General features: G+C 35.9%; 3 protein-coding genes and 2 non-coding genes across 5 annotated transcripts; 2 read left to right on the top strand and 3 right to left on the bottom strand.

Annotated features, from left to right (window-relative positions):
* Positions 1 to 1,091: 1,091 nt before the first annotated feature.
* Positions 1,092 to 8,545, bottom strand: LOC120347174 (uncharacterized). The gene is made up of 13 exons (XM_039417056.2): positions 8,430 to 8,545; positions 7,366 to 7,472; positions 6,909 to 7,041; positions 6,317 to 6,463; positions 6,025 to 6,147; positions 5,334 to 5,449; positions 5,095 to 5,221; positions 4,704 to 4,841; positions 2,756 to 2,893; positions 2,476 to 2,582; positions 2,234 to 2,354; positions 1,648 to 1,736; positions 1,092 to 1,426 (listed from the first exon to the last, which is right to left on the bottom strand). Exons 1-13 carry the CDS (start codon positions 8,467 to 8,469, stop codon positions 1,334 to 1,336), a joined length of 1,479 nt encoding a protein of 492 aa, XP_039272990.2. The 5' UTR covers positions 8,470 to 8,545; the 3' UTR covers positions 1,092 to 1,333.
* Positions 8,546 to 8,638: 93 nt separating this feature from the next.
* Positions 8,639 to 15,410, top strand: LOC120347192 (cation channel sperm-associated protein 3-like). Its single transcript, XM_039417082.2, has 9 exons — positions 8,639 to 8,789; positions 9,409 to 9,571; positions 9,920 to 10,051; positions 10,378 to 10,515; positions 10,920 to 11,102; positions 11,293 to 11,460; positions 11,566 to 11,639; positions 12,956 to 13,132; positions 15,271 to 15,410. The coding sequence occupies exons 1-9, from the start codon at positions 8,668 to 8,670 to the stop codon at positions 15,350 to 15,352; spliced, it is 1,239 nt and encodes a 412-aa protein (XP_039273016.1). The 5' UTR covers positions 8,639 to 8,667; the 3' UTR covers positions 15,353 to 15,410.
* Positions 12,834 to 12,906, top strand: Trnav-cac (transfer RNA valine (anticodon CAC)). Its single transcript has one exon. It is a non-coding gene; the product is annotated as a tRNA-Val (tRNA).
* Trnav-aac (transfer RNA valine (anticodon AAC)) lies at positions 13,355 to 13,427 on the bottom strand. Its single transcript has one exon. It is a non-coding gene; the product is annotated as a tRNA-Val (tRNA).
* Positions 15,411 to 15,681: 271 nt separating the features above from the next.
* Positions 15,682 to 24,135, bottom strand: LOC120347209 (uncharacterized). The gene is made up of 7 exons (XM_039417113.2): positions 23,918 to 24,135; positions 18,409 to 18,574; positions 18,123 to 18,233; positions 17,875 to 17,964; positions 17,439 to 17,553; positions 16,390 to 16,494; positions 15,682 to 16,015 (listed from the first exon to the last, which is right to left on the bottom strand). Exons 1-7 carry the CDS (start codon positions 24,055 to 24,057, stop codon positions 15,747 to 15,749), a joined length of 996 nt encoding a protein of 331 aa, XP_039273047.2. The 5' UTR covers positions 24,058 to 24,135; the 3' UTR covers positions 15,682 to 15,746.
* Positions 24,136 to 25,435: the final 1,300 nt, after the last annotated feature.

The raw sequence follows: 25,435 nt of genomic DNA, 5'->3' as shown, positions 1-25,435 counted from the left end.
TGGGGTATGCGTTTCAAACCATCACTCTGATTCATCGCATACAACAATCTGATTTTTAAAAGTACCGGTAAAAAATTTTAGCCTAGTCAATCACAGCTATTTCTACACTATTTTTTTATTACTGCAATTAAATTACAACTCCTAGGAAGACAGAGTGATCATTGAATTATCTGATTTATATTTAAGTTTCCGAAACACAACTGAAAACCAACGAATAGAGTTCAAAAACGCGAAAACGAGGCAATGTTTACGACCACGCTCGAAAATCTGTCTGAGTGGGAAAAGTGTGTGAGCGGATGCGAAAAGGGAACATTGTTACGTCACTTTTCGCATCTTGCTGATTGGCCAATGTCACCAAGTAAACAAGGAAGTCGATGCTCGGGGAAAGGTCCATTGCTCTCATGTTATCGATGAGGAAGTAAATGCTTACAGTAAACAGTTTAATTGCCGCACGATGACATATGAAATATCCAAAGCTTTACAATGTAACTGTATACGTCACTATCGCCCAGTATTCAAAAAAAAGTGTTGTTGCAAAGCAAAAAAGAAAAAAAAACAAATAGACTAATCATAGGACATAGTGCTTTTAAGGAGGTGGATGAGCTTGGGGTTCTTCGACGAGTTATGTATATATTTTGGCAAGTCCACAAACAAAACAAGTTTCGCGCACCCGTTCCTGCAGAATGAAGCAGAAATATTTTATGAATATATACTGACGCATCTTGTTGAGTAGTCCCATAAGCATTCCAACACAAGTTTTGTGTATGACGTCATCAAAATTAAATAGTGTGTCACCATCGCATTACAGACCTGGTGGTCAGCTAAGTCCGGAGTTTTTTGATAGGGAAACTAGGATTTTTCAAATGATCATTTTACACTTAATCAAATATTATGACATTCGAAAAGATAGAGGTGTCTTAACTAAGAATAGAAGAAGTCTAATTTTCTTTTTTTTCATATACCTTCTCCCCTAGATTTTGAAGAATATACCATCATGAAGAGCAATCAGGATGGATTTGCGCGTGAATCTTCTTCATAAATCCAACGAGTTTAGATTCTCTATCAAAAAAACTTTTTCTGAATGCGTAGAATTGGTAATTATTAGTATTATATTTACTTGTGTCCTACGCTTCACAATATGAAATTTTTGAATCAAGGTTAGTGAATGTGAAAAATCTGGCAACGCCTTCATGAAACTAGACGACGCATGTAAGTAGTAGGCGACAATAGGAACAGTATGTACAAGATTGAAAAGGCTTCCAGTTTAAGATCTTTTATAGTTATTAAATGTGAAAAATGGATATTTCATTAACCGCTGTATGCGATTTATAGTTCATTCTCTTCTTCCGCATTTGAAGAGCGTTACTTCGCATTTGTCGCCGCACAGACTGCGGAAATGAAGTTGCCTCAAGAAGAGGGACTTTTGCTAGAAGAGAAAATAAAAGTAATAAATATACTATAAAAATATGACTGTACCATATTGTGCGTAACGATCATAGATAGTCTGTTTAAGTCAGTTCGAACTAAGATTGGGTTGTTCGCTAACAATACAATTATACAAAGTGGTATATAGAGAAACTGTGTTTATGGTAGCGTTCTCCATACATCGATTTTTCATTCACTCTATTTTAAAACAAATAATTTTACCTCTTCGATTTGTGTCTCGTCATGTTGGTCGCATCGATTTGTGGTGAGATACAGGTTAGAATGTCCACGTCTTGTCGGTCCGATACGTCCTGGGGGAAAGCTCATTTGAATACATTGTTGTAAGAATGACAACAGGCAATGTGTAAGTTACACCTATTTGCTCTAGTAAACAACCGATACACGGCTAGGCTAAGTGGTTTTGTGAAGACGTGTTTATAACGTAACTATCCACATTGCACAAATCTAATACCCATTATAGTTAAAGAGTTCTGTTAAGTCAGAAGCGCTGTGGAGATGAATGAAAAATTTACATCCGGATCCGACTAATTTGGAAAACAGACACCAGCCACAGATTGTCAAAACAACGAATCCGACTACCAGCCGAACACAATTTGAAATACAGTCTGATCTGTCTTCGATTCAATACCCTCGAAAAACTCATATATACATATATATTATAAATCTCTACTGAACACTTAGATCTCGAATTTGAGCATTGCTAAACTTTTCAATACTAACACGTTGTGGTGTGTAATAAACTCTAGCTAAAGACTCCATAAAAAGATAAACGTTTATATATTCTTACGTGTACATCTTGCAATAGCACTGGGGTCGTCTACAAATCCCCCGCTCCATCGATGTAAGTTCATTGCACCACACACTTCCCATATTCGATAGTATCGCATAGGATTCACAAATTCGTAACCCTAAAAAACGTATTGATTTTCGTTTCTTACTTTGTAAGATAAGGCTGGAGAGATAGAATGCTATATCTAAGCCACATATTGTATAAGTATATGGAAAAGATTAAAGAACTGTAGGACTTACCGGAAGGCACATTGGTTTGCAATAAGTAACTTGCTTCGGTCCATGTTTTCCTATATTTGCACATAGTAGGGCTCCGTTCACGGGTGCAGACGGTTCGTCACATTCACCTTTAAATGATCACAATCGCCATTTAAATGTTCTCTATCGAAGAGTGATATTTTAGTTAGCAACTGAAATCATTTCTAATGCGTGTGTATATTCAATATATATCTTTATTGTTGGCTGGATTTTGGGGTCAGTTTCAAAAAATGGATTAGGGATTTAGGTTTCACGCTCTTACCAATGTCCTCACAATGCATTTTCCGACTGCTCAGACACGTGCATTCAAATCTTAAGTTAGGCAATGTTTCATGGGTTCGGATCCATTTTTCACCCGCTACTCTGATTGTTCCGTCAATGTTATCAATGCACCGTGGTCCTGAAAAGATACAACAATTGTTCGGGTTTGTACACAATTCAATACAATATGGTGTTCAAAATTTTTCTGAAAAAAATTCAAATAATGGAATTAAAAAAAATTATTGAGTGGTCCAGGTGTTCTAATTCTGTGCAAAAGATCGAGTGAATAGTTTTTTCTGGTAAAATTTCACTCCACACAAGTCACATGCGCTCATTCACCGCACCACATCGGCAATACATTAACTGCCAATAGCTAATAATATATATGAGCTATTAGGAATCAAGGTAATCAGTCTGATATAGAAAATACAGATCAACGCTACCTTTGAAACTGTCCCAGTCAATATGCCCAGAAAGTAGCTAGGATCAGGGGCGGACACTTTCCATAATTTTGGGGGGGCGAACTTGGATCGCCTACCGAAAAACACCGCGCCGTGTATCGTCACGTAACAATAACCTGTCGATGTCATTCTCTAAGTATTAGCATGTCAGTTTGCTACTCATATATCGATTACCTAGGCTGCTTTGCTCGGACACGAAACTTGCGCGTCACTGAACCAATTTCTTGAATTCCGCGAGAATTAGCCCACGGCTCCGATACGGTACGGTTACGGCTCCGATACGGCTCCCACAAAGACCGATACGGGCATATTCAAAATGTCTTGATTTATTAATTTAATTGTCTTCAATTTAAACTGCGGTTGAGTCGACAAAACAAGGGCCACTCTAAAACACGACGAAAAAAACCTTTCGAAAAATCCGTAAATTTTCTGTCAATTCTCACGTAGTAAAAGTTATTTCAGTACAATAAAAATACATAAATAAATACAAAAAGTGATCGAATATACTTTAATTATCTTATATATCATCACAAACCGTGGAAAAGTCGCGTTCTCAGCTTTGTTTAATGTTAACACGAAAATTTTCGACGTCAATTTTAAAGTAATGGATAAAAAGGCAAATCCCGCTCACAATTGACCGTGTTTCGATTTTAGTAACGAAATATTTTTAAAGGTCAAGCAAACATAATTTGTGCCGTTGGCACACGAAATTTTGCGATTTTCGATGCCTAGAAAAGCGTTTTTAGACTGTCGCGGGCCTCAAAACTTATATTGTTTACAGTTTTATTTTTAGTATTTTATATTGCCGCTTTTCAACTTTTCGACAAAGTAAATGCTTTGATCTTTGCCCGCAAATTATGCTGGGCCTTGCACGAAATCCATAACGTAAAAAGATACGTCCCGCGGTGAAAATTGTTTAAAACAACTTTAGATCTAGTTAATTTTTTAGCGATAATAATTAATTGTTGTAATGAAACACAGTTTGCCTCTTTCATTTCTTTCGCAAGTGCCAACAATAACACTATTGAAAGATTTTGATAATGAGAAAATCATATTAAATTGTACAAAAATGAGTTAGTTGTGCAAAACCGTGGCGCGTGATCGGCGGTGCGTTTGAAGACGGAGTATTACCCGTGCGGGCGCGCATGTTTCACGAAAATGTGAGGTGCTCCGAAGGCGCATTATTGTAAGAAAACAGTTATAATATCGGTAACTATTAACCGTTTAATGGCGCTTGACTATCGCACTTTTCGGAAATGATAATTTTGTAGGGCGGAAACAACATGTATTAAATTTTTTTGCGAAATTATTGGGGGGGCGACCGCCCCCCTCGCCCCCCCGGGTGTCCGCCCCTGGCTAGGATGTACGAAGTCCACATAATTGAAGGAAATTGTATATTTATACCGTAATTCTTACTTGAAAAATGTTACAAAAAGCACCTAATATTTTAAACTTATTCTTAAAACTTATTTTTTGTAACAATCTTACTTCGCACTCTTCTGCAATATACGTCTTCGTGTCCTCTGCAAAAACATTCGAACTGCTGACTCGGAAAATGTTCACGAACTTTTAACCACTTTTGTCCTACTTCACGATATCTACCATCTGCTGATACGCAATGAGGTTCTAAAGAGGTAATATAATAGGCAAATATATATAAATAACCACAGCAACATGTTGACAGGCTTAGCCGGTGATACGCAAATTTTTTGCGACCGATACCTTTGCGTTCAGTCCATCTACTTCTGTGATGTGACAACCAAAACAAGAATGTACGTATATGTTAGCATAAGCATACAAAAAGGTATGACGTGCATGTCAACTAAAACACTTTGTAATCTAAATTATGGCCTAAAAAATAGGTTTCATTGTTACCTACCTATTTTATCGATTATCCGCGCTGTTTTACATTTGACGATTGCGTCGGTACATGTACATTCCTCCAGTACTCGAACACCAAATGCGTTGATTTTGGTTTGATTCCATACAACACCGCTAGTGACAACCTGAATGATTACAAACAAATGAAATGTTTATATTTCATGCATTGAAATTTATTGAAAATTGTCTGTTAACGTAAAATTAGTTCTAAACTCAACAAGTTGTGAAAAAGCCTACTTTTGCTCCCGTTCTGCATGCTTGCAACGTCGTGATATGTGGCCTCTGCACATTTCCACCGTGTATGACGTAATCTTCAACCCAATGTGCATCTTCCTGCGGACCAGGTAAAACTTCTGAAAAGTAATAGAATAAACAACGGGTGGCATACTTCTGGGATGGATCTAATTTATTGTAGCATGCGTATATCTCTTTGATGAATATCCTGCATGGGTTCGCAAGTTATAATCTAGCGGAGTATGTAATTGTTCCAGATGTTTATGACCAACGTTCCCTCTAAGAGCTTGCTTAGTTGCGCGGAATAGAAGGCCATGTGAGTTCCAAAAGGTCTGCGCGGAAAATTAGAAAAAAATGGGGGAAAAAACACAACGTTTTAAAGTTTTAAACGAACACAGAATTTATTTATAAACTCCAGTGCGCGCAGAACTTAAGTACGGCGCGGGGATTCTGAGCAGCTTAGAGAGAACGTTGATCATGACTCGTCGCCGTGGTAAGCAGCGTCATTTATTTTCAACCTCCATGCATATGTAACTAGCTAGCTTTTCCCAATGTTACGACTAGGCTAGAGGCCGTGGTCAGCCAAATGATTAGGTCGCCTTATCAACTACTTTGGAGAATATACAAAAAGGGTTTTTCGGGTTGTGTGAGTTAGGGTGAACTAAAATATGGGAATACACAAGCAATTTCAAACCTTCATGTTGGCATTCCAACGTCTTCTTCGCGAGACAAGTGCAAACCATTCGTCTTCCGTTGATTGTGCTGGTCGTGAACATAAAACCTCTGGTGTACGATACGCCATCATGGTGACAACGATCTGTGATCAAATTTAGTCGGACAAAATTAGTTTTTATTTACTTAATACCTATAACTAATAGGTGAAATCCTTAAATTTTATGAACAAAGTCATCGCAATTCAGCATTCATTTTGTAAAATAGTAAATCATTACATTTTCATTTCTAATTTACAATGAATAAACACTTACTTTCGTCGCTGCAAGAAATTTGCATTCCAAGTGATCCTCTTTTACATACACAGTCAAATATTTTTCCATCTCTTATTCTTTCCCATTTGTCACCAACTTCTTTAAGCTCTCCACTCACACTGTCTGCACATTTCGCGTCTTCGGGAGCTGAAAGATAAATGGAGTTGTTTTTCCTTAAAATTACTGATACCACTAATTGAGAAAATTAAGAAACGACGCAACCACGGCACTCGATTCTTCATTTCCGTTTGGTATAAGGCATAAGTTATCGAACAAATGGATTCCCCTAGTCCAGAGCTATTTCATCGCAGAGTTGTTTCTCATTGGAGCAGAAGGTTTGGCGTCAAACACGTAAACTGTAGTGAACTGTGAATCACGACCACAAACCGCTAACATGTTTTCCCAATTCTCACCATGGGTTATAGATAGGAATGATTTTGTTTTGTTTTTTGAATTGAGAATACATAAAACAGTCATTCTTAGCAGTGCAATATTTCACAGCGAACATTGATTCACATTTTACGAAATTTGGTCGTTAAATATTATCTATGAATAATTTTTCTCGAAAAGGCACGTTTCTTTGCCAACTTACGCGTGATATGAATCCAAGTGCAATCCAGCCTACCGTCATCAAGGCATGTGCAATCAAATCTTTTCGTTTGTACATTAAATGTAAGCTGCTGTCCTGTATCATAGTATGTGCCACGGTATCGACATCGCCGAATCTTTGAAAAGGAGGAATAAGATTAATAAAGGGCTCACTTTCAAAATAAACCGGGCACAAGATTCGTAAACGTTTCCATATGGTTTATAAATTGGTAATTTTGAAATATTGAACCAGCGACCAAAACAAAGACGGGCAGTAGGCTACTCTTCCAGAACTCATTCGCGAGAAATATTAGAAGTAAACATATTTTTTCTTAAACGTATATACCAACGTCAAACGGCAATTCTAAAAATTTAACTTGTGGCCTTGCTTAAAAAATATTACAAATAAAATACATTGAAATGCTGACACTAAAATAAAACAGAATAAATAAAAAACTTACTGGACGTCGTCCTCGCCTCCCAGTCCGTGATAAATTTGTTGTACTTCCAAATACTAACAACTGAATTAGTACAAACGCTACTATTACTCCTTGTCGCATATTTGGATCTAAAAACGTCTATAATGTTATAATTTGAAACATGTTCCAATTTTGAAACTTTTAAGGCTTAATTCCAGTCAAAGAATCTTCAAATTATTCATTCGCAATGGGCGTCGAATTTGGGTGAATGTTCTAATATACTACACATTTCTGCTGGGTGGATAAATTGCGATTCTGAGTTTATCTTGTAGGCTAATTGTGCAACAAAATATTTAACTTCTCGTTTTTCCAGTAGACTAGATGCTATTCTTAACCCCATTCAGAACGATGTCATCCCCACCCTTTCGCATCCGTAACTTTTGCTACAGCAATTGTTGTCTCTTGTAAAAACCTATTTTTATGCCCGCCATTTAACAAATCATTCTCATCGTCAGCCCTCCCATATTTTGTCTCATTTCCTCTTATTCTAAAAACCGCAATGTACTAGCTAACTCGTTTGCGAGATAAAAATAGATTTTTCGCATACAAAAAATCTACCTGTTGCACTTGAGTGCATGAATGTTATGCTCGAAACGCAACCACCATAGCGCGAACAACAAAGCTCCGTACTATGTGCGTGAGTTGTTTGAGAGTCACGGTTTTAAATTTATGAAAGCCTTGCAACAACAATACAACAGCAGGAGGCCTTTCGAAAATGTTTGTTTTGAAACTCGCACGGAACCCATTTTCGTAGCGGGAAATTGATTCACAGTGAATAGTCACAGAAAGTCGGTTTATATAATAATATATAAACGTTGGAGAACGAATTTACTAATTCCCTTCTTGGCAGTGAAAATGATTGATTTACTAAAGACACGACTTAAAAACATATCACGGAGTTTCATTTGAATCTTGAAGGACATGATTTAAGTGAAGTTATGCCATAATTATTTCACCATATTACTACGAGTACAAAATTATTATAATTAACGAATGAAAACAGGACGGAGTTTTAGAGTATGATTTTGGAAAGAATGTGTACTTACTAAATGCGTTAGCCCCGTGATTATGATGGCCTAGGTACATACAGCCTTGCTTGAATCCGAGTTGAACGTGTGAAGCAAGGCGTTAAAATATGACTGTTGGTACTAATGGATTGCCGTAAATCTGATTTTAATTTTGGTACAGACTTCAGTATGACGTAACAATGAAAATGTTTAAGATGATGAACTCGAAAACGACAGAAAGTAAAATTAATTTCGATTGTTGGGATGACTTTCCGTCATGTCGACTACGAAGCCTGATCACAGGAGACGCGGGGCGGTAATTTCACAAGATAACGAAGACAAAGATATTTATGATGATTTGGAAGATGACGAAAACGATGAGCTTAAAGAAGAACCTGGGTAAATAACGTTGGTATCTATATCTAGCCTACGCCCAAAAATCAATTAACATTATTTTTGATTCCCGGGAAATTCTGCATCAAGTTGAAAAATACTTTTTAATAAAATAATTCGATGTTCTCCTTCCTGCCTTGCCATTCGGATGCTTTTAACTACGAAAAAAACATATTAATTAATATACAGAATTGTAGCTTATTTTTGAAGAATTGGAAAAACGCTTTTAATTTATTTACTCTCCAGTCTGCATTTGTGTTTAGCATAGGGTGACGTTCTTATGCAGTCAACAAACAAGATGTTGGATACCAGCCGTTCTCATTGTTGCATCGGTCATTCTCTATCAAAGGAATAGGCTATGATAAATGAATTTTTACATAAATTATCAGAATATCAAGTCAATTACCGAGCGACCCTCTTTCTTTCAACCAATCAAAACCTGTTTACTTGACTTTACAGTAAATATAAAAATCTATCAAAAGGGGAGCGATAGAAGTCGATCTGCTTTTCCATATGCTCCCATACGCCCCATACATAAAAGATCCATGTATACTTGCTGTATACTTGCTTTGACTGTTGCGGTATCCTTTTACGAAATTAAATTTTAGCTTACATTCATTACCAGATGCGATGAATGGAGAAAAGATAAAGTTGTACACGATTTTGCATCTGAAGTTAGCGAGAGTTCAATTTTCAATGGCGCCATAATGCTCACAATTCTTATCAACTCTGTTATTATGATGTTAGAGGTCAACGATAGTTATGAATCTCTCCGACCGCTATATCCCGTGAGTTTGCCTAACTTTCGTAACAAATTTGTATTGATCTTTGCATATATATGTTGCATTTATATGTAAATACGTCAGAAAGTCGTCTTATATCAATATCTTTTTTGGACGCATAATTCATACACAAAGCAAAAAGATAGCGATCTAATAGCAGAACTAATAACGAGAAAAGATGGGAGAATACGATTGTTTGAAACTATACTTAAAAACTTATATCAATAGAGTAAGTAGTGGTTTTTAATGTCAATAAACTATATCACGAATTGTAATGTTTCTGTGATTTTTGAACATATCCAATTCATTGTATCTATCTACATAGAATTTACACAGTTTTCGTATCAATAACAGGCCTTCGATATCACGTTTTTGACCATTTATTCCGTGGAATTTGCAATAAAAATTTATGCAGAACCGGTTAACTACTGGAAATCGCTGTCGAATAGGTTCGACTTTTTCGTTCTTCTGATCTCTTACTTCCAGGTAAGCTCTGACATCATTGCTATCTATCATCGTGATTTGCCATTAATTAATAATTCAATTGTCATACATACTTATATACCACATGCCTGCATTAAACTGTCATGACTGTTTTTTGTGTTTAGATAAGTACGGCATTGGCGTTGTATCGGTATACAATTTGTGATGACTATACAATATTACATAAATCATTTCCCCGCGCTTTTTATTACGTTGGCCAATCAAAATAAAATTACTCAATGACGAATGTCGAATCACGTCGTGATATCTTCACTCGCCTTTACCTGTTCTCTTGTGACTGCTCGGGGTGTAATGATTTTCATGTTCAGGTATTAATGGATGAAATACAAATTGAAACTGCGGGTGATACTGCTAGTTGGGCTGGCGCGTTACCGGTATTACGCACTCTGAAGGCAACAAGAGCTATAAGAGCCATGCGAGCTGTTTCTTTTGTCCGTGGATTGCAGGTAACTTGTACCGTTATAATCTACAGGTATGGCAATGGTGACATGTTAGTTGATTCTGAATACGATATTAGTAGGAATTTCAATAAGCATATATAAAGTTAAAGGCGGATTAATAGCAGACGCTAATTATTGAAACGGTACGCAATTTACGAACGAAATACGCACAAGCAAGCTGTCATTAGCAACTGGGAAAGGCATGCGTGTTTTACGTGTGTACACCAATCCCCATATATAAGGTGCATGTTAAAGAGATTTTCAGGACAACCGTTTAGTTTAGATAAATCTATGTTACAAATTGAATAAAGTTATAACATCCGCACTGAAATGATAGACTACTTTCACAGATCAACATGAATTGCCGATGCCGCATCCTTATACAAATGTGTTGCTATATTTTATCCTAGGTTTTGCTAACCGCCCTCATCGACACTATGAAAAAGTCATTTATCAACGTGATGCTCATTTTATTATTTCTGATGTTCTTGTTTGCAATATTTGGCTATTACATGTTTGGATACAAAGGCGGCGACGAGGCTAATTGGGGAGATCTTGGCTCAGCTTTTCTCACTCTTTTCAGCTTTGTCACGGTGAGTTTGTAATTCTAGCTAATATTATCATACAAATTTTGCTTTCTATAGATTATAGAGCATCCCATAGTATTTTACTATTGCTATTCTATAGGATTATGTCCATCGAAGAACGCAAATTTCAACGACTTTTGTTCATGTTCCTGTATAACAATATTTTAATAATATATATAATATGAATTGTTCCTAGGTGGACGGTTGGTTCGACGCTCAACTACAGATGGACGAAAAAACTACCGAATATTCGAGAATCTACACAATTTTATTCATCGTAGTCGGCCATTTTCTAATATTCAATATTTTCGTTGGTGTTAACATAATGAACATTCAGGAGGCGAACGAAAGTTACCATGAACAGGTATAGACCCCGAATGCAATGATGCAATGCATCTCATTTTTTCCCGTACCTGAGTTATTCGAAATAAAAGCAACCGAATCTATTTTAAAGTCCAACAATTTTCAGGTAATTGCCGAAAAAGAAGCGATCCTCGCACGAAAGAAGGAAGCTATTCTTCATAGGCAACATGAAGATGTTAGGTATGTCCATAATTTTCGAGAAACAGTTTGCGCCACCCTTTGTACCACGAATTCGTAACCCTGAACTTATCATCAAACCTTGTACATCCTGATTCAAATTATCTGGGAGCACAAAGGGTTATGGTTAGGAATGCAGATTTCACTGGAAATTCAAATTGTTAAATCATTCTTATAACCCCAACTAGATAATTACTAATTTTTAGTTTAGAAGGTGGCGAGGGTGGTTTTCTCAAGTGTCACATTTTGGCAATATTGGCGGGTGCTTTGTACAAATAAATTATCCCCAACCAATGTTCCCTCTAATTTTTTGTGGTATGTGTGCGCAAAAATTTTGGTGTGTGCGCACTTTTTTGGAAATGACTAATATTTGTGCAAAAACCAATGAAGAAATTTTGGCGTTCTAACCGGGTAATAAGTGGGCCAACAACAAACTTTCTCAACCTGCCAACCGAGCACATTATTACATTACATCGAAATACGTCTATGCGCAGTAAATCTATGCATGTGCGCAGCCTCTGAAAGCTGTGTGCGCGCGCACACGCGCACACCTTAGAGGGAACACTGTCCCCAACCTTTTTTTTGATAAATACTCCCTTTTCCTATTTTGGAACATATTTATCCCACCACTGTGCATAAAAGCTTTCGTTTTTCGATCTTCATTGGATGCTTAGCTACGCGCAAATCGCACTCTGGTTTTTATACAGTTTGAATAGTTTTTGTTGTGTCCATAATACAAATATGTATTACAATAATACTGCTAAACAATATTAGTGAATTCCCTTTTGTTTTGGAAGCATTGTTTTATAGTGACCGCAAAATTTTTTTTTTTCCAATAGGATTAATAAAATTCATTTTAATATTCATGATTCGGATTTAGTTTGCTCTTTGGTCATTAAATACTCTAAATATTCATTGTAAACTTAAGTTAACGGCTTTGTTGATAATCTGTAAATTCATTTACTCCCAGGTCCATGCCTCTGAGACAAATAACTGGCTAACAAATCCCATACCCGACATGGACCAGTAATCAAACTTGAGGCCGTGATTCGCAAAATGATTATGTTGTCTTGTCAGCTTTCTCTCCCTAGGAAAAATATGAAAATCTTACATTATCCATCCATCTCTGTACGGATAGCAAGAACGAGAGATTTAATGTTCTTCTTTATATACAATGAAAAGACGTTTTGCCTCCGCGTTTCTGTAGTGTAGCGGTTATCACGTTCGCCTCACACGCGAAAGGTCCCCGGTTCGATCCCGGGCAGAAACAAGCTTTCACTTTTTTCTTACTCAAAATGGTTAATTTGACCTTCTTTCAGAAAATTGAAAGAAAAACAAATCGAAAAAGATTGTGGCAATTTTTACGACATGGTAAAATCTTTTCAAGAAACGTTAAGAAGTGATGATTACACAATTATGGAGGATACAGTTTCTGATCCATCCTGGCTTGAGTTATATCTTGAAACACTGGACCATATGGACATAACTGCCTACAGGTATGGTAAAATATTGTCGGTTCCTGTTAACTGACTGTTTTGCATATCCGCCAAGGCTAGATGGTACAGTAGTATCATAAAAAATGATGTAAATTTTAAATTTCCGCATAATTTTATAGTTAAAACATGTTGCTTGATTTAAGATTCTATTTAAATATGAAATCGTTTATAAAAGTGTTACATGTATTCAAAAGCGTGCGTAGTATAAAAATCGAAAACGTTTGTTTCCGCCCGGGCTCGAACCGGGGACCTTTCGCGTGTTAGGCGAACGTGATAACCACTACACTACGGAAACGTTGCATCTCCCTAATTCAACTCATGTATGTATATCTCGTCTATCGTGCATTTTTTTAAAGTGTTGAAGGGTGCTCGCTTTCAGAATTCTTAGTTCTCTCACCAAACTAAATTTGAAGGTAATATAAATAGCACTTATCGAGCTTTTACGCCACTAAGAGTTGGATTAATTTACGGATATGTAGATAGACCATGATTATTTGTGTAATGTATCAAATTTAGGCGCTCCAGAAGTATGTGTACCAATATGGAGTTAGCTAATTTTGTTTGCCTACTTTACATCAAGTTGACTGAAGCCTATGGGGTTGGTATATTCACTTGGCTAACACAGACAGTCCCCGAATTCGTAATAGAACTAAAATAAGGAAAATCGGAAAAAAATTAAGTCCTAACCCAAACCTGTTACACGTATAATGGGAGTACCCAACTTTAACGCCAAGATATAGTATTGGTTATAAACTTTGTCAAAAATTGAACGATCATAGTATTGAACTGTATTTCAACATATTATGCTTTGTATTTAATCGTGCACTGATGAGCGTCACACAGTCACGAGACTCTTCCGGTAGTTGCAGTTTAAAAAACATATATTTAATCCAGCATCTCCCAATCGCGGAGGAATCCCTCCCCAGGGAGTAATATTGTTGTTTCCAAGGAGAAAATACAGAAAGTTTACTTTGTATTCATTCAGTGTAGTTCTATTAATTTTGTTTATTATATAGTGTTAATCTAATGTGATAATATTTACGCACACATTATAAACCAGGGATGGCGAACCATTGACCCGCGGGTCAGAAAGTGACCCACCGCGTTTTATTTGTTACCCGCCAAGCGAAGGCACGAAAAAAAAAATGCTAACATATCAATGATAAAAATTGATAAAACCGGCCTTAAATTAATCTAACAATTACTAAACTATTATAATGTACCGTCAGTTGGACAGTCAGGGAGGGCTGCGATCGCGCATGTTCAAAATGTTGATTTTCGGGTCGGTATGGTAATTTTCAGACCCCTAATCTTGTACGCATGTATGCACCGCTGTGTACCGTTATTCAGCTATTGGACCTGACATCGTTTATGAAATAACAATACAGTTGAGGGAGGTTGTTCATTTCTCGCAACGCCTGTCTTTTTTGGAAGTGAATCTGCAGACTCTTTTACGGGTTATACGGGAAATAGATGCTACTTTGCATTTTATTAGTTTCTCGCCTACAATGCCGTTGTGAAAACAAAAACTTTCAGACTTGAAATATAAATCTAGAAATCTGATATAACAATGGGGCAGTGTAAAAGTCGCCTAATGTGGTTGGAAGCTGATCGAAAATTATAACACTATCAAAGCGGAATTAACTCCAAACACTAGAACCGTAAAATAATTTAACGCATCATCCTAAACGTTCTTGGTAATTTATATGCGTTTTTTTCATACTCCAATATCATAAAACCGAGTGCCAAAAAAAGTCCCTGATAGAAGTGCTGCATAGATAAAGCCCAAAACTACACCAACACCAGCTTATAAGATTCGTTTCAGAAGTTTCTTATAGATACAAACGTGAATTAAATATCTGTGACCCACTCTCTTCTGTTCCGCGATAAAATTATAATTTTTGACCCATTCATTGAAAAAGGTTCGCCATACCTGTTATAAACTAACTATTCAAACTATGCAAAAGCATGAGTGTGAATTGCGCCCAACACAAGCTAATGATCCTTTAAGATTGAACAAATACCCAAACAGAGTTTTATGCATAGCGAGTATTAAAGAGATTCGAAATAGGAAAAGGGGTGAACGTATTTATAAAGGGCGGAAACCACTGATTTAATGGAAATCTTTTGATCCACAGGCTGCAGAACTTACACTACGAAATGGCTCACATTCTGTCGCAACTTATGAGCAGAGAAATATCAAAAAGATTAGGCGAATAAGTCGAATTTACTCTTGCTTCACAGTCATCAATTCAAAATAAAATGAATTTGTATTGCTGTGGCGTGTTCTCGATTTTATTTGTGACTTAGAACTTAAATCCAAGATAGGTATAATTATGACTTATCAATGAACGATTCCGGATCTTGTCTTGTGTGGAGTTGACGTTTGACCAAAAACCGGCGTTCGGTAGTAGTTGTTGAAGCCCGAATTCTAGTCTCACTGGCGGTTATTTGGTGGCGAGCCCTAATCATTCCAAATGGTAAATCACAACTCGAATCGGGTAAATAAGCCGAGCCTTCCCAACATTGCTAAAAGCGCATCGTGAATGAATTTAATTTTATTGAAATAAAATAAATATCATAATATTTACAACGTTACGATTTATTTCCTATTTTACCAAGCATGCGGGCGCACCAGACGTCTTATATGCATACTATTATAATATCCTTCCAACATTTGTGGAGCATATTTGGGATATTGAGCATATTCTTTAAACATCAGTTGTTTAGAGGTCGGGGCAGGGACATCTGGGACAACGGCGTCAATTCTAGCCTCAATGTGCAAGACACTTTCACGTTTCCGTCCATATACTGCCTGGGTGGTTTTTGCATTTGACCTGGGTGCACCGTCCCATTCGGATACTCTCATTGTGTCCGAACGACCTGTTTGCATTGGATATAGAGGAGTTTTTATTAAGTTGGATAATGAAATTGTTGGTTTGTTTCATCATCTGTAATATTTTTAATGTAAATTCTACAATATTACGATATATTCAAATATTTTAGCTTTCTATACAATAAGATATATATTAATCGGATCTTGTCAGTTATGTGACCAAACCATACGCACTATATTAATGCAAAGTTGATGAGAAATAAATTTTGTCAGATATACATCGAAAGAGAATCTCCCACAATTCAGATGAAGCTTCCGTCCTTAAAATTTATTACAGCTATATTTGGAGTAAATATGCAATTTGAAAATGTATTGATAAGCTGACTGCGTAATAAATATTCTATTTATATATATATCTTACCTGTAAGTGGTTTCAGTGCATGCCTGTTCAAGTCTTTGACTGGTAAATAGGGATAAACCGGACCGTCTGTGTATTTTTCGCCTCTCATTATCGCAGAAATTGAACCTGGATATATGCAACACGTTTTAATTCTCAGCTGGATATGTGAAGATACTGACCGGCTACACCATAAGATTGAATGTCGTTTTCACCTTGGTGACAATTTATATCAAAATCCCATCAAGTGTCAAGGAATAATTTTAATTTAGAAATTTGTATCCGAACTAGTATTTTATTAATATCTCTGGCAAGGGGTACTGTATTTCAATATAGGATAGCTTTAGAATCTACTCCAAATCGCCTATCAGGGCTGAGGAAAATCACAATGGAGTTCGACTCACCTTTAGGAAAAAATTTTACTCAGGGAAAATTAGATCACGATTACAAACACATTCAATGGAGTATGAAAAATGCTTAGTAAATTCGATGCCTTTCTGAAGTAAATGTTGCTTTTATTATGATTAATGGAAGTATGAAATGTTTGGCAGATGGAAAAGGGTTTGTGATTTGCCATCATTTAATGATTGAATACGCCAAGAATATACATTTTTGATGATGGTTCACTGAACACGTCATAGAATATTATTTTGAGGATGTTATTTTCTGACGTTCGTCATTTGCCAAATTTCCATCCAAGTGTGCAGAGACAAAAAATTGTACGCAAGGTTTGCAAAAGGCGCATGATCTATGCAACATATTGTACATAGGTATTATAGTAGGATCATATGGTTGCTATATCCATTCTGGGAGGACATGGCAATTTCAGCAAGGATATGTTGGAGACTTACTAATTTTAGTATGGATATTGCGCCATATCCATTTTAGTGGATGCATTAAATATGGACATAGCCGTTTTATATTTACCCATGAACAATGCCACTCCTTGTGCAGTGGATTTTTCTATAAACAGAGGATCGGTGCGCACATTTATCCCATGTATAAAAACCGGCAAATAAGCGCGGTTGGAGCGGCCTACTCTCGAACAAAACTATCATGAATGGTGCACTTACCTTTAAGGTGTGGCTGCTTTTTGTTTGCCTGGGGCTTTATTACTGCATTTGTGATTTTTGTTGCGCGATCTGCTGTGAGTCGAGCATTTCTCGGTATGCAAGGAAATAATCGAGTCTAAAATATGAAAAAAACGAAAATGTGGAACTTGGTATTGTATATAACACAAATATCATTTAATAAAAAGGACATTGGAATTTAAAAAAGGGTCAACAAATTGTGATTACGTGACAGCTCTGTTCTAGAATGGGGGAACCCCGCCAAACAAGAGCGTATGTCATTTTGACATAGACAAAAGTTCAAGTGTTAAATAATTTTCTTTATTTAGAAATAATTTAGAAATTTATGGTTTCTGTTTTTTTTTTTGTAGACCACCCTGTATATTCTGCTGGAATCCATAATGGTTATTTTATACGATTTTTAAAAATATCTGCAAACCTCAATTCCTTCCCCCTCTTTCGGGATCTCAGGGACAATACCCTCGGCGGCTTTTCCAGTATCTTTGATTACTCTCGTTTTTTCGGCACTCTGTCAATTGAAAAACGTCATGAACCTTAGTATATACAGCAATGAATAATGCCAATAGGCCGAATGACTTCCAGATTTAGCAAAATTATCGCTAGGAACATCGCTGTTTAATACTGGAAATAGAGACTTTATACAACTTTTTCTATATCACCCATTACCGTTAATTTTTTGCCTCGATATGTGCGATGTGTATTGGAGATGAGTGGCGAATCCGCTGATTTTCGATTCAAATCATCCATCGTCATCCGTGTCCTCACTACAGGAACTGACTAAAATGAAAAACAGTATTGCAGTAAACATTGTACTTTTTAATCTGCTGCCTGTGCACGATGTGGCGGGATTATTAATGTATATATCATTAAGATTCGTCAATAATCGGAATACCTATTTAATTTATGATGGTATACTGTCTAATGCTATAAACTTATATTCTAAAATGATTACCTTGTTGGTTACTAAATTCATATGGTATGTACTTCGGGGATGTGGCTTGTTTAATCGATTAATAGAGGTCGGTCTCAGCCTACGAACTGAAATAGCCTTGGGTACAAAATCGGAGCTGTACATACTGGTATAGCGATTGGCTGCAGGTGCCGTCTGCACTGTTTTTCTGAAACATAGAAATTTTGAGTTATTGACTGAAGGTAAAACAGTCTCGAAGAGCTAGGTCATTTGTAGTAGTCGTTTTAGGCAGGGGAATAACCAACTTATCGAAGTCTCATTTTCTCGAATACCGGGGAGGAATTCGCCGAAGTTGAGTATAGTGATACAGGTTCGTTCATTGTGGGTTTTTAGGCATTTACTGAACATGTACGTCAGAAATTGAAGAACGAAAAATTCGCATTTTCATTTTTGCCATTTTAGTTCCAATATAACATAAATCAGCCACAGGTATCGTAATTCGGAATCACATGCAGGCCATGTGTTATATTCTATAAATGCGAGGAGGGGATCAGAACATCAAGGTTTCGAATGAGTTGCATCGTTCTGAATAATCATTCAAAATATACATCATAGATTTTCAATTATTTTTTCAATGTATATTGATGACCAATCGCAGGTATCGTGATGCGGAATCAAATGCAGGCCATGTATTTTATTCCATAAATGCGAGAAGGGGATGCAGAACATCAAGGTTTCGATTGAGTCACCTCGTTCTAAATAACCATTCAAAATATGCATCAATGTTTTTAATTATTATTTATCGCACACTGATGGCCAATAAAACTTTTCATTTGAGCCATTTAAATTGTTACAATCAATTGGACGTAAATAGGCGTTTGTAACTAAATACTTCATTTACACTCTTTGCAATTATGTTATTATCTTCCTATTGTTGTTTTTGTAGACGAAGCGTCATAAAAATTCTTACACGTGTGTAGGCGTGTTTACTCCATTTACCTGATATCAGTACACACTAGCCTTGTTCGGGCGAAAGCACTAATTAACGTCAATATACAAAAAAAAAATCAATACGAAATAAAAAGTGGTCCTCTTCAGTCAAAATAAAACATCAAAATTATTGATTCAATATCGGGGCCTATAGGTGTCATATATAATGATAACCTTTTGACGACTTCTACCATCATTGAGTATTGAAAATTTGTAATTGATCGGTTCATTAGTAGCAATTTTTTTTACAATAATAAACCCAACAAAAATCTAAAAAATTTAGCAAAATGATACATGTATACACTTCGTGTCAAATAAAACATCGTAAATACATGGGAATCTATAAAATATTTGGGTACTGCCGTAGTATGTGAACCAGGTTAGGGTTAGGCCATAATTTTATTACGATTTACCTTATTTTAGTTCTATTACGAGTTCGGGGAATGTCTGTAATGGCTAAGTGAATATACCCCTGCCTAAGGCTTCAGTCCTTTTACACAACTTGATGTGAAGTGGGCGAACAGAATTAGTTACCTCCATATTGGTACACATACTTCTGGAGCGCCAATTTTTGTGGGTAATCATCTATCACGGTGTTTCCGAACCTTTTTCGGTCGTGGACTATTTCCACACCAGGGAAAATCTTCGCGGACTCAGCGTGAGTTAACTGTAAAACCGAACTCTGTGTGAAGGATCAATAAAATCAAAAACAATACAATTTTAACGAAGTCACTTTATAATCTATATTTACAAAATTCAATGGAAACCATAGCGTGGGTGCTTCATCGTTGAGACATCGAGAACTGCTCGAACAAACTCGAAAGATATTTTATATCGAAAAATTTCCAAATAAATGCATTCTGAATTTTGTCCTTACCGCTTTCGTAAAATTAGAAAATCAACAAAATCTTTATGGCTGGTTTCTGAAATCGCTGTTATTTTCTGTTTGTATTTTTCTTTTTCTTTTAATAAAAACATCACAATATATAGACACCATATCACATTATACATTTATATAGACACAATATTAATTGCATTTCAAAAAAACGAGCACATAATAGTTTTCCACTTCTTCTTATGGGTTGACAGTTTTTCATTTTTAGTTGCAATAGTCTTTTCACAGTTTAGTATATTTTTTATCATATCTAATAAAAATTGGCAAAATTAAGGCCTTTCATTACGCAGTTTACATTTGTATATAAAATATCTAGCACACAATGAAATACAATTTATACCCTGGTTTTTCCCTACCCCCAATAACATTTCTTTATGTGTCAAATTAAGGTTTAATCTATACTCAACGTTAGCCAAGAGTTCACTATTTCCCAAAATTGCTGCACAATATGACAGAGATAAAAAAAAATGTAACACAGTTTGTAACAACTTGCATATTACAAAATGTACATTTTGGACTTTGTGTTTTATTTATTCTATATAGCAGGTCATTAGTGGACACTGCTCGCAAAACAAATTTGACATGGAATGAACGAAGTCTTGATTCAATAGAGCAATAAAAAAAATTTTCATACAATGTCAACCAATTATCTAAGTTCCTACACAATTCTGCTGACCATTTTTCTAGTTTCCCGGCAGTTGGCGGCAAAATTTTTAGTGGGCACTGCTCGCAAAACAAATTTGACATGGAATGAACGAAGTCTGGATTCAATAGAGCAATAAAAAACTTTTTCATACAATGTCAACCAATTATCTAAGTTCCTACACAATTCTGCTGACCATTTTCCTAGTTTCCCAGTTGGCGGCAAAATTTTTACATTACAAAGCTTATCATATATGTATCGAGAGGTTTTATTAATGCTTTTAATATCTTCGATCAGACTAAGATGTGGATTGACTTGTGAGAATTTTGATAAATTAGTTTTCCATTCCTGGAGTATACATGATATAATTTTTAAATACGCTAGCATGTCATCATAAAAAATAGAAAAACAATATTGATGAAAGATATACGGAAGCATTACAATTTGCTGTTTAGAATCACAAATATCTTCAACGAAACAAATATTTTTACTATTCCAATCATCCATATATAAAAGTTGTCCTCGACAAGATATATTTCTATTGAACCACACGGGTTCATGTAAATGACTTGCATCCCTAATAACCTTGAATTTGAAAATAAGCCAATAGTACAGAGTATCTCTCAAACATCTGGAATAAATATTTTTGATATATATACACTCCATGCGGATATACATTTCCATAAAATGAAGCTATTCCTCCCTACAAATTTAAGAAAAAAATCTCTATGGACTTCCATGAACATCAATTTTGTCATTTATTAATAATTTAATTTAACATTTATAGAAAATGTTTGTATTTTTCTATCAAGTCTATGTTTTTTTTGCCCCGAAACAAATCCTCCGAAATGAGAATTCACCTACTGGTATTTCATATTCAAATTAATATATCCGCTCGGAAAATTTTGAAATGTTACTTTTATGTTATTTGTATTGGTGATTCGAATTTTACCAGATGGCCAACTGAAGAGATGTGAAATTCATGCGATATTTGCGCACAATGGGATCATTTAAAATTGGAGCAATGGCGTTACACGAAACAAATAGATAAAAAAAAATAAAACAATTTTAAAGTAAGCGAAAATTACATGTAAACTCGTTTTTTTGTCAGAAATTCGCGAGTCCGTTGTGCAATCCAATCGGTTGATTCAGCACGATTGACGTGCTATGTCCAAGTCACATGTTACCAGGTATTCTAATAGTTTGCTTTTCGAATATTTTGTGCTTTTCGAATATTTTGCCCAGCACTGCTCAGTCTGTAATCGGCAAGTATTGACTCGATTAAAATGTATGTGAATAACTTGCCTTATGTTTTATGTAAATACGAACGAAAATCGTAACTTGGCTGGTATGGCTGGTACTTAAGTCTGGTAAAAACGTTTTTTCCCCGCAATGAATTTCGCAATACTGAAAAGGTGAGTGACCTACATGAAATATACTACCACATAACTTTTAATTTGGTCGTTGCGGACTCATTCAAACGCTCTGCGGACTCATTTGAGACCGCGGATTCGGGTTGGGAAACACTGAATTCTATCACAATTTGTCAAATTATTGCAATGTTTCTGTAAAAACTATTACGTTTCGGGGTTACAATCATCATACAGAGTGCTCCAATCACAAGCAAAATTATTCATCTACAACGTGTGAATTCGGATGAACAAACAAACATTATCTTAAATAGGCTGTTTAATTAGGACAGATGCAGTTGATAAGCAACGCTCTTTCGCCATGTTGTGAACTTCATTTATGTCGCTTCAGTAAATATTTGTATTTGTGTAAACCAACTCAAGCATACAGGGTGATTCTTAATAAATTAGGTATCTAACACATTGTACTTAAAATCAGTAGAACAAGGAAATACCTTCCATTTTACAAGTTGAACTGCTTAGGTGGTTTATAGTTATATTTTGATTATACCCCTAAGTTTTGTCACTGGGATGGACGGTTCATGATTCGCTGTTTTTTTTTTTGTGATTCATTATAGAAGAGGTGGCCAACACCTCGGTCGCGATCGACCGGTCGATCGCCACGTCTCCAGTAGTCGATCGCGTCTGATGTTGAGTGAATTTGATAACAAATCCCAAAAACTTGCCTTGAACCAGTTTCGTGCAACGCAGTTTGAACAAAAGAAATACAGTAATATACATACGAAAAATACGATACATGCATACAGTATCTGAGCCTGGGCAAGCACGAGAAAGCATATGCCGAGGTTTAAAAATGAACGTGTCGAATATCGTGTTTTTTGACTAAGAAACGACCCTACAATAACTTCTGCAGTATGCAAAACTTATTGTCTAACTTCAAGAGTAGTGTAATAAATTGTATTCGCAAGAAGACATTTACACCCAACATGCCCAATTTTTCTAATTCCTAGCGAGCGAAGAATCGGACTCGGAGGAAATTGTAAATTAAATACTGAGGTTTGAGCAGTCATGTAACATTTATGGTTTGCAAATACTTATTTTTCGCTGTTCAGATAATATGGATACTTGGCAAGTTTTTTTTGAGAAATCTTTAACTAATAAATGATGAAAATTTACTCCGGGTACAATTACATAATCAAACTAACAAATAAACGGAACACAAAAAATAGAAACTTTTGTGACAATTTCCTTAAAAATGCACCCACAGAGCCGAGCTTATAGGCAGCGGCGAACTTTTATTTGTATGTGTGTGTGCAGTTATCTGCATATTCAGTACTCAATTGTTTTTGTGTATGAACTTATTACCGATCAGTCGATCGCGAGATATTTTGAAGATTTTAGTCGATCGCGGCCAAAAGCAGGTTGGCCACCCCTGCACTATAGTATTAATATTAATCGAAATATTGTTTTTATCAACATTGAATTGTGGGACGTTTCAGTATTTGGCCACGTATCTCACTCAGGACTTGGCCACTCATCGAGTCATAGCACTTTGACAAGCAATAACATACCACTAATTAGAAAATGTCTGTCGGTAAATCGCATCCCACTCAGCAGGACAAAACCATTGATTTTTGCATATATTTTACTCACCCCTTTTCAGTGTCCGAAAATGGATATACATAAGGTCGCTCTTGCCAGTGTAGTATATTGTCTGACCATCTTCTGTAATCTATTTCAATTTCCTCATCATTACAGTTGACAGGTGGAAGCGTGGTAGCTTCCTCTTCCATAATTGATTTTTCTACTTTGTTAATAGCTACAGGGGTGACAATTATATGCAATCATTTGGCTGAATATATTAGTCCTAAAAATAAGAGTAGTTTTAGCATAAGTGGTTTTGTCACAAAGCACGTTCGTGTGGACAACTCATCCTAACCTACTTAAATAATTTTAATTTCTGAGCAACACCGTCAAATATCAGCTATAATATGCATGTCTATGCCAGTTACATGTTTTCATCGAACTTTCTTCCCATACTTGGATAAATATCATGCCTACTTGCGGCTACATCTGTCCTTGGGAATCAAATCGACAATGTATCATATACATCCGACAGCCGCCAATCAATACTCGATTGTTTGCTTTCAATCTTATCATATACTTCAACGACAGTGCTTGATGCAAATACAGAAGTCACGTGATTTCGTTAATTTATTATTCGACTTTTCGAAGTGTATCAAACTATCAAATGTAATGTGCAAGCTTGCTGTAATTCGTAATGAGATCACAAAAACGGATTTCTCATTTTTTGAACAAATGGAAGTATTAGTATTGCTCTGTTTTTTTTTGCGGTTTGTTCCGTTTAGTCATATTGGTTTCATTTGCGACAATGTTTACCACGAATAACGCTTAATCTGCCTCCGCTTACTGTAAGTAAATCTACCCAGATTTGTTTAGGTCATTTCTTGCTGATCATAAGAATTTCTAGCCAGAAAACAGTACCGAATGATATTTCCACCTAAGCATCTTAATATCAGTTTTTACCAACCAGTTTGGTTGAACAATGGAACGCTACTTTTACACTAAAATAAGTTATTGGCAATAAAATTGGCGTGCACGTTCTTTTTAAAATATGCTGATTTCGAACTTGTGCCTAACTATTTATGCTAAAGAATTTATATTGTCCAGAAATATAAATTATATATTAACAGAGCTGATTAAACTGATTGTAAATTACTGAATATTAGATATATAATGTTGTTCTCCATAAGCTGTTCTCGATCTTCAACAACGCTTGGTTCATCTTACCGCTACAAAAATATTTAGTTATATATATACTAACTACTAAAATCAGTAAATTTTACGTCAATTGCACTATTAAAACATTTATAAACGTAGTGCTTTAGCGTAACATAAAACTAAATCAACCACGTGACTTAAATATGGTAATATTTGGCAAGTTGTGCTAATAAAGCATTCTTGGCTAACAATATCCTATCTCATTTTAATTTTTGCGTTCGCTAAAAACGATAGGTTCATTTTTAATAGCACCAGTCATTTAGAAGATATTGTAACAAAAGTCGTGATTCTTGGAAGATAATATAGTCCCGTAGCTCACTCGGCGCGTTGATATACTTCTCATGTCAAATATAATAGAGAAGAATCATG

The sequence above is a fragment of the Styela clava genome, chromosome 11 (assembly GCF_964204865.1).
Source record: "Styela clava chromosome 11, kaStyClav1.hap1.2, whole genome shotgun sequence".
Lineage (NCBI taxonomy): Eukaryota > Metazoa > Chordata > Ascidiacea > Stolidobranchia > Styelidae > Styela > Styela clava.
Note: the sequence above shows the minus strand (reverse complement) of the source record. Positions and strands in the feature narration are given on the sequence as shown.

Bases quoted from the DNA above. Each gene is read 5' to 3' on its own strand.
- LOC120347174 (XM_039417056.2), bottom strand. From the start codon at position 8,469: ATGTACCTAGGCCATCATAATCACGGGGCTAACGCATTTA. The intron at 2,355-2,475 runs GTAAGTCCTACA...TACGTTTTTTAG, and splicing joins GCAAACCAATGTGCCTTCCG to GGTTACGAATTTGTGAATCC. The intron at 1,737-2,233 runs GTAAGAATATAT...GCTTTCCCCCAG, and splicing joins TGCTATTGCAAGATGTACAC to GACGTATCGGACCGACAAGA.
- LOC120347192 (XM_039417082.2), top strand. From the start codon at position 8,668: ATGTCGACTACGAAGCCTGATCACAGGAGACGCGGGGCGGTAATTTCA. The intron at 9,572-9,919 runs GTGAGTTTGCCT...TATCAATAACAG, and splicing joins CTCTCCGACCGCTATATCCC to GCCTTCGATATCACGTTTTT. The intron at 13,133-15,270 runs GTATGGTAAAAT...TTTGATCCACAG, and splicing joins ATGGACATAACTGCCTACAG to GCTGCAGAACTTACACTACG.
- LOC120347209 (XM_039417113.2), bottom strand. From the start codon at position 24,057: ATGGAAGAGGAAGCTACCACGCTTCCACCTGTCAACTGTAATGATGAG. The intron at 16,495-17,438 runs GTAAGTGCACCA...GCATATATCCAG, and splicing joins AAAGCAGCCACACCTTAAAG to GTTCAATTTCTGCGATAATG. The intron at 16,016-16,389 runs GTAAGATATATA...CAATGCAAACAG, and splicing joins TGCACTGAAACCACTTACAG to GTCGTTCGGACACAATGAGA.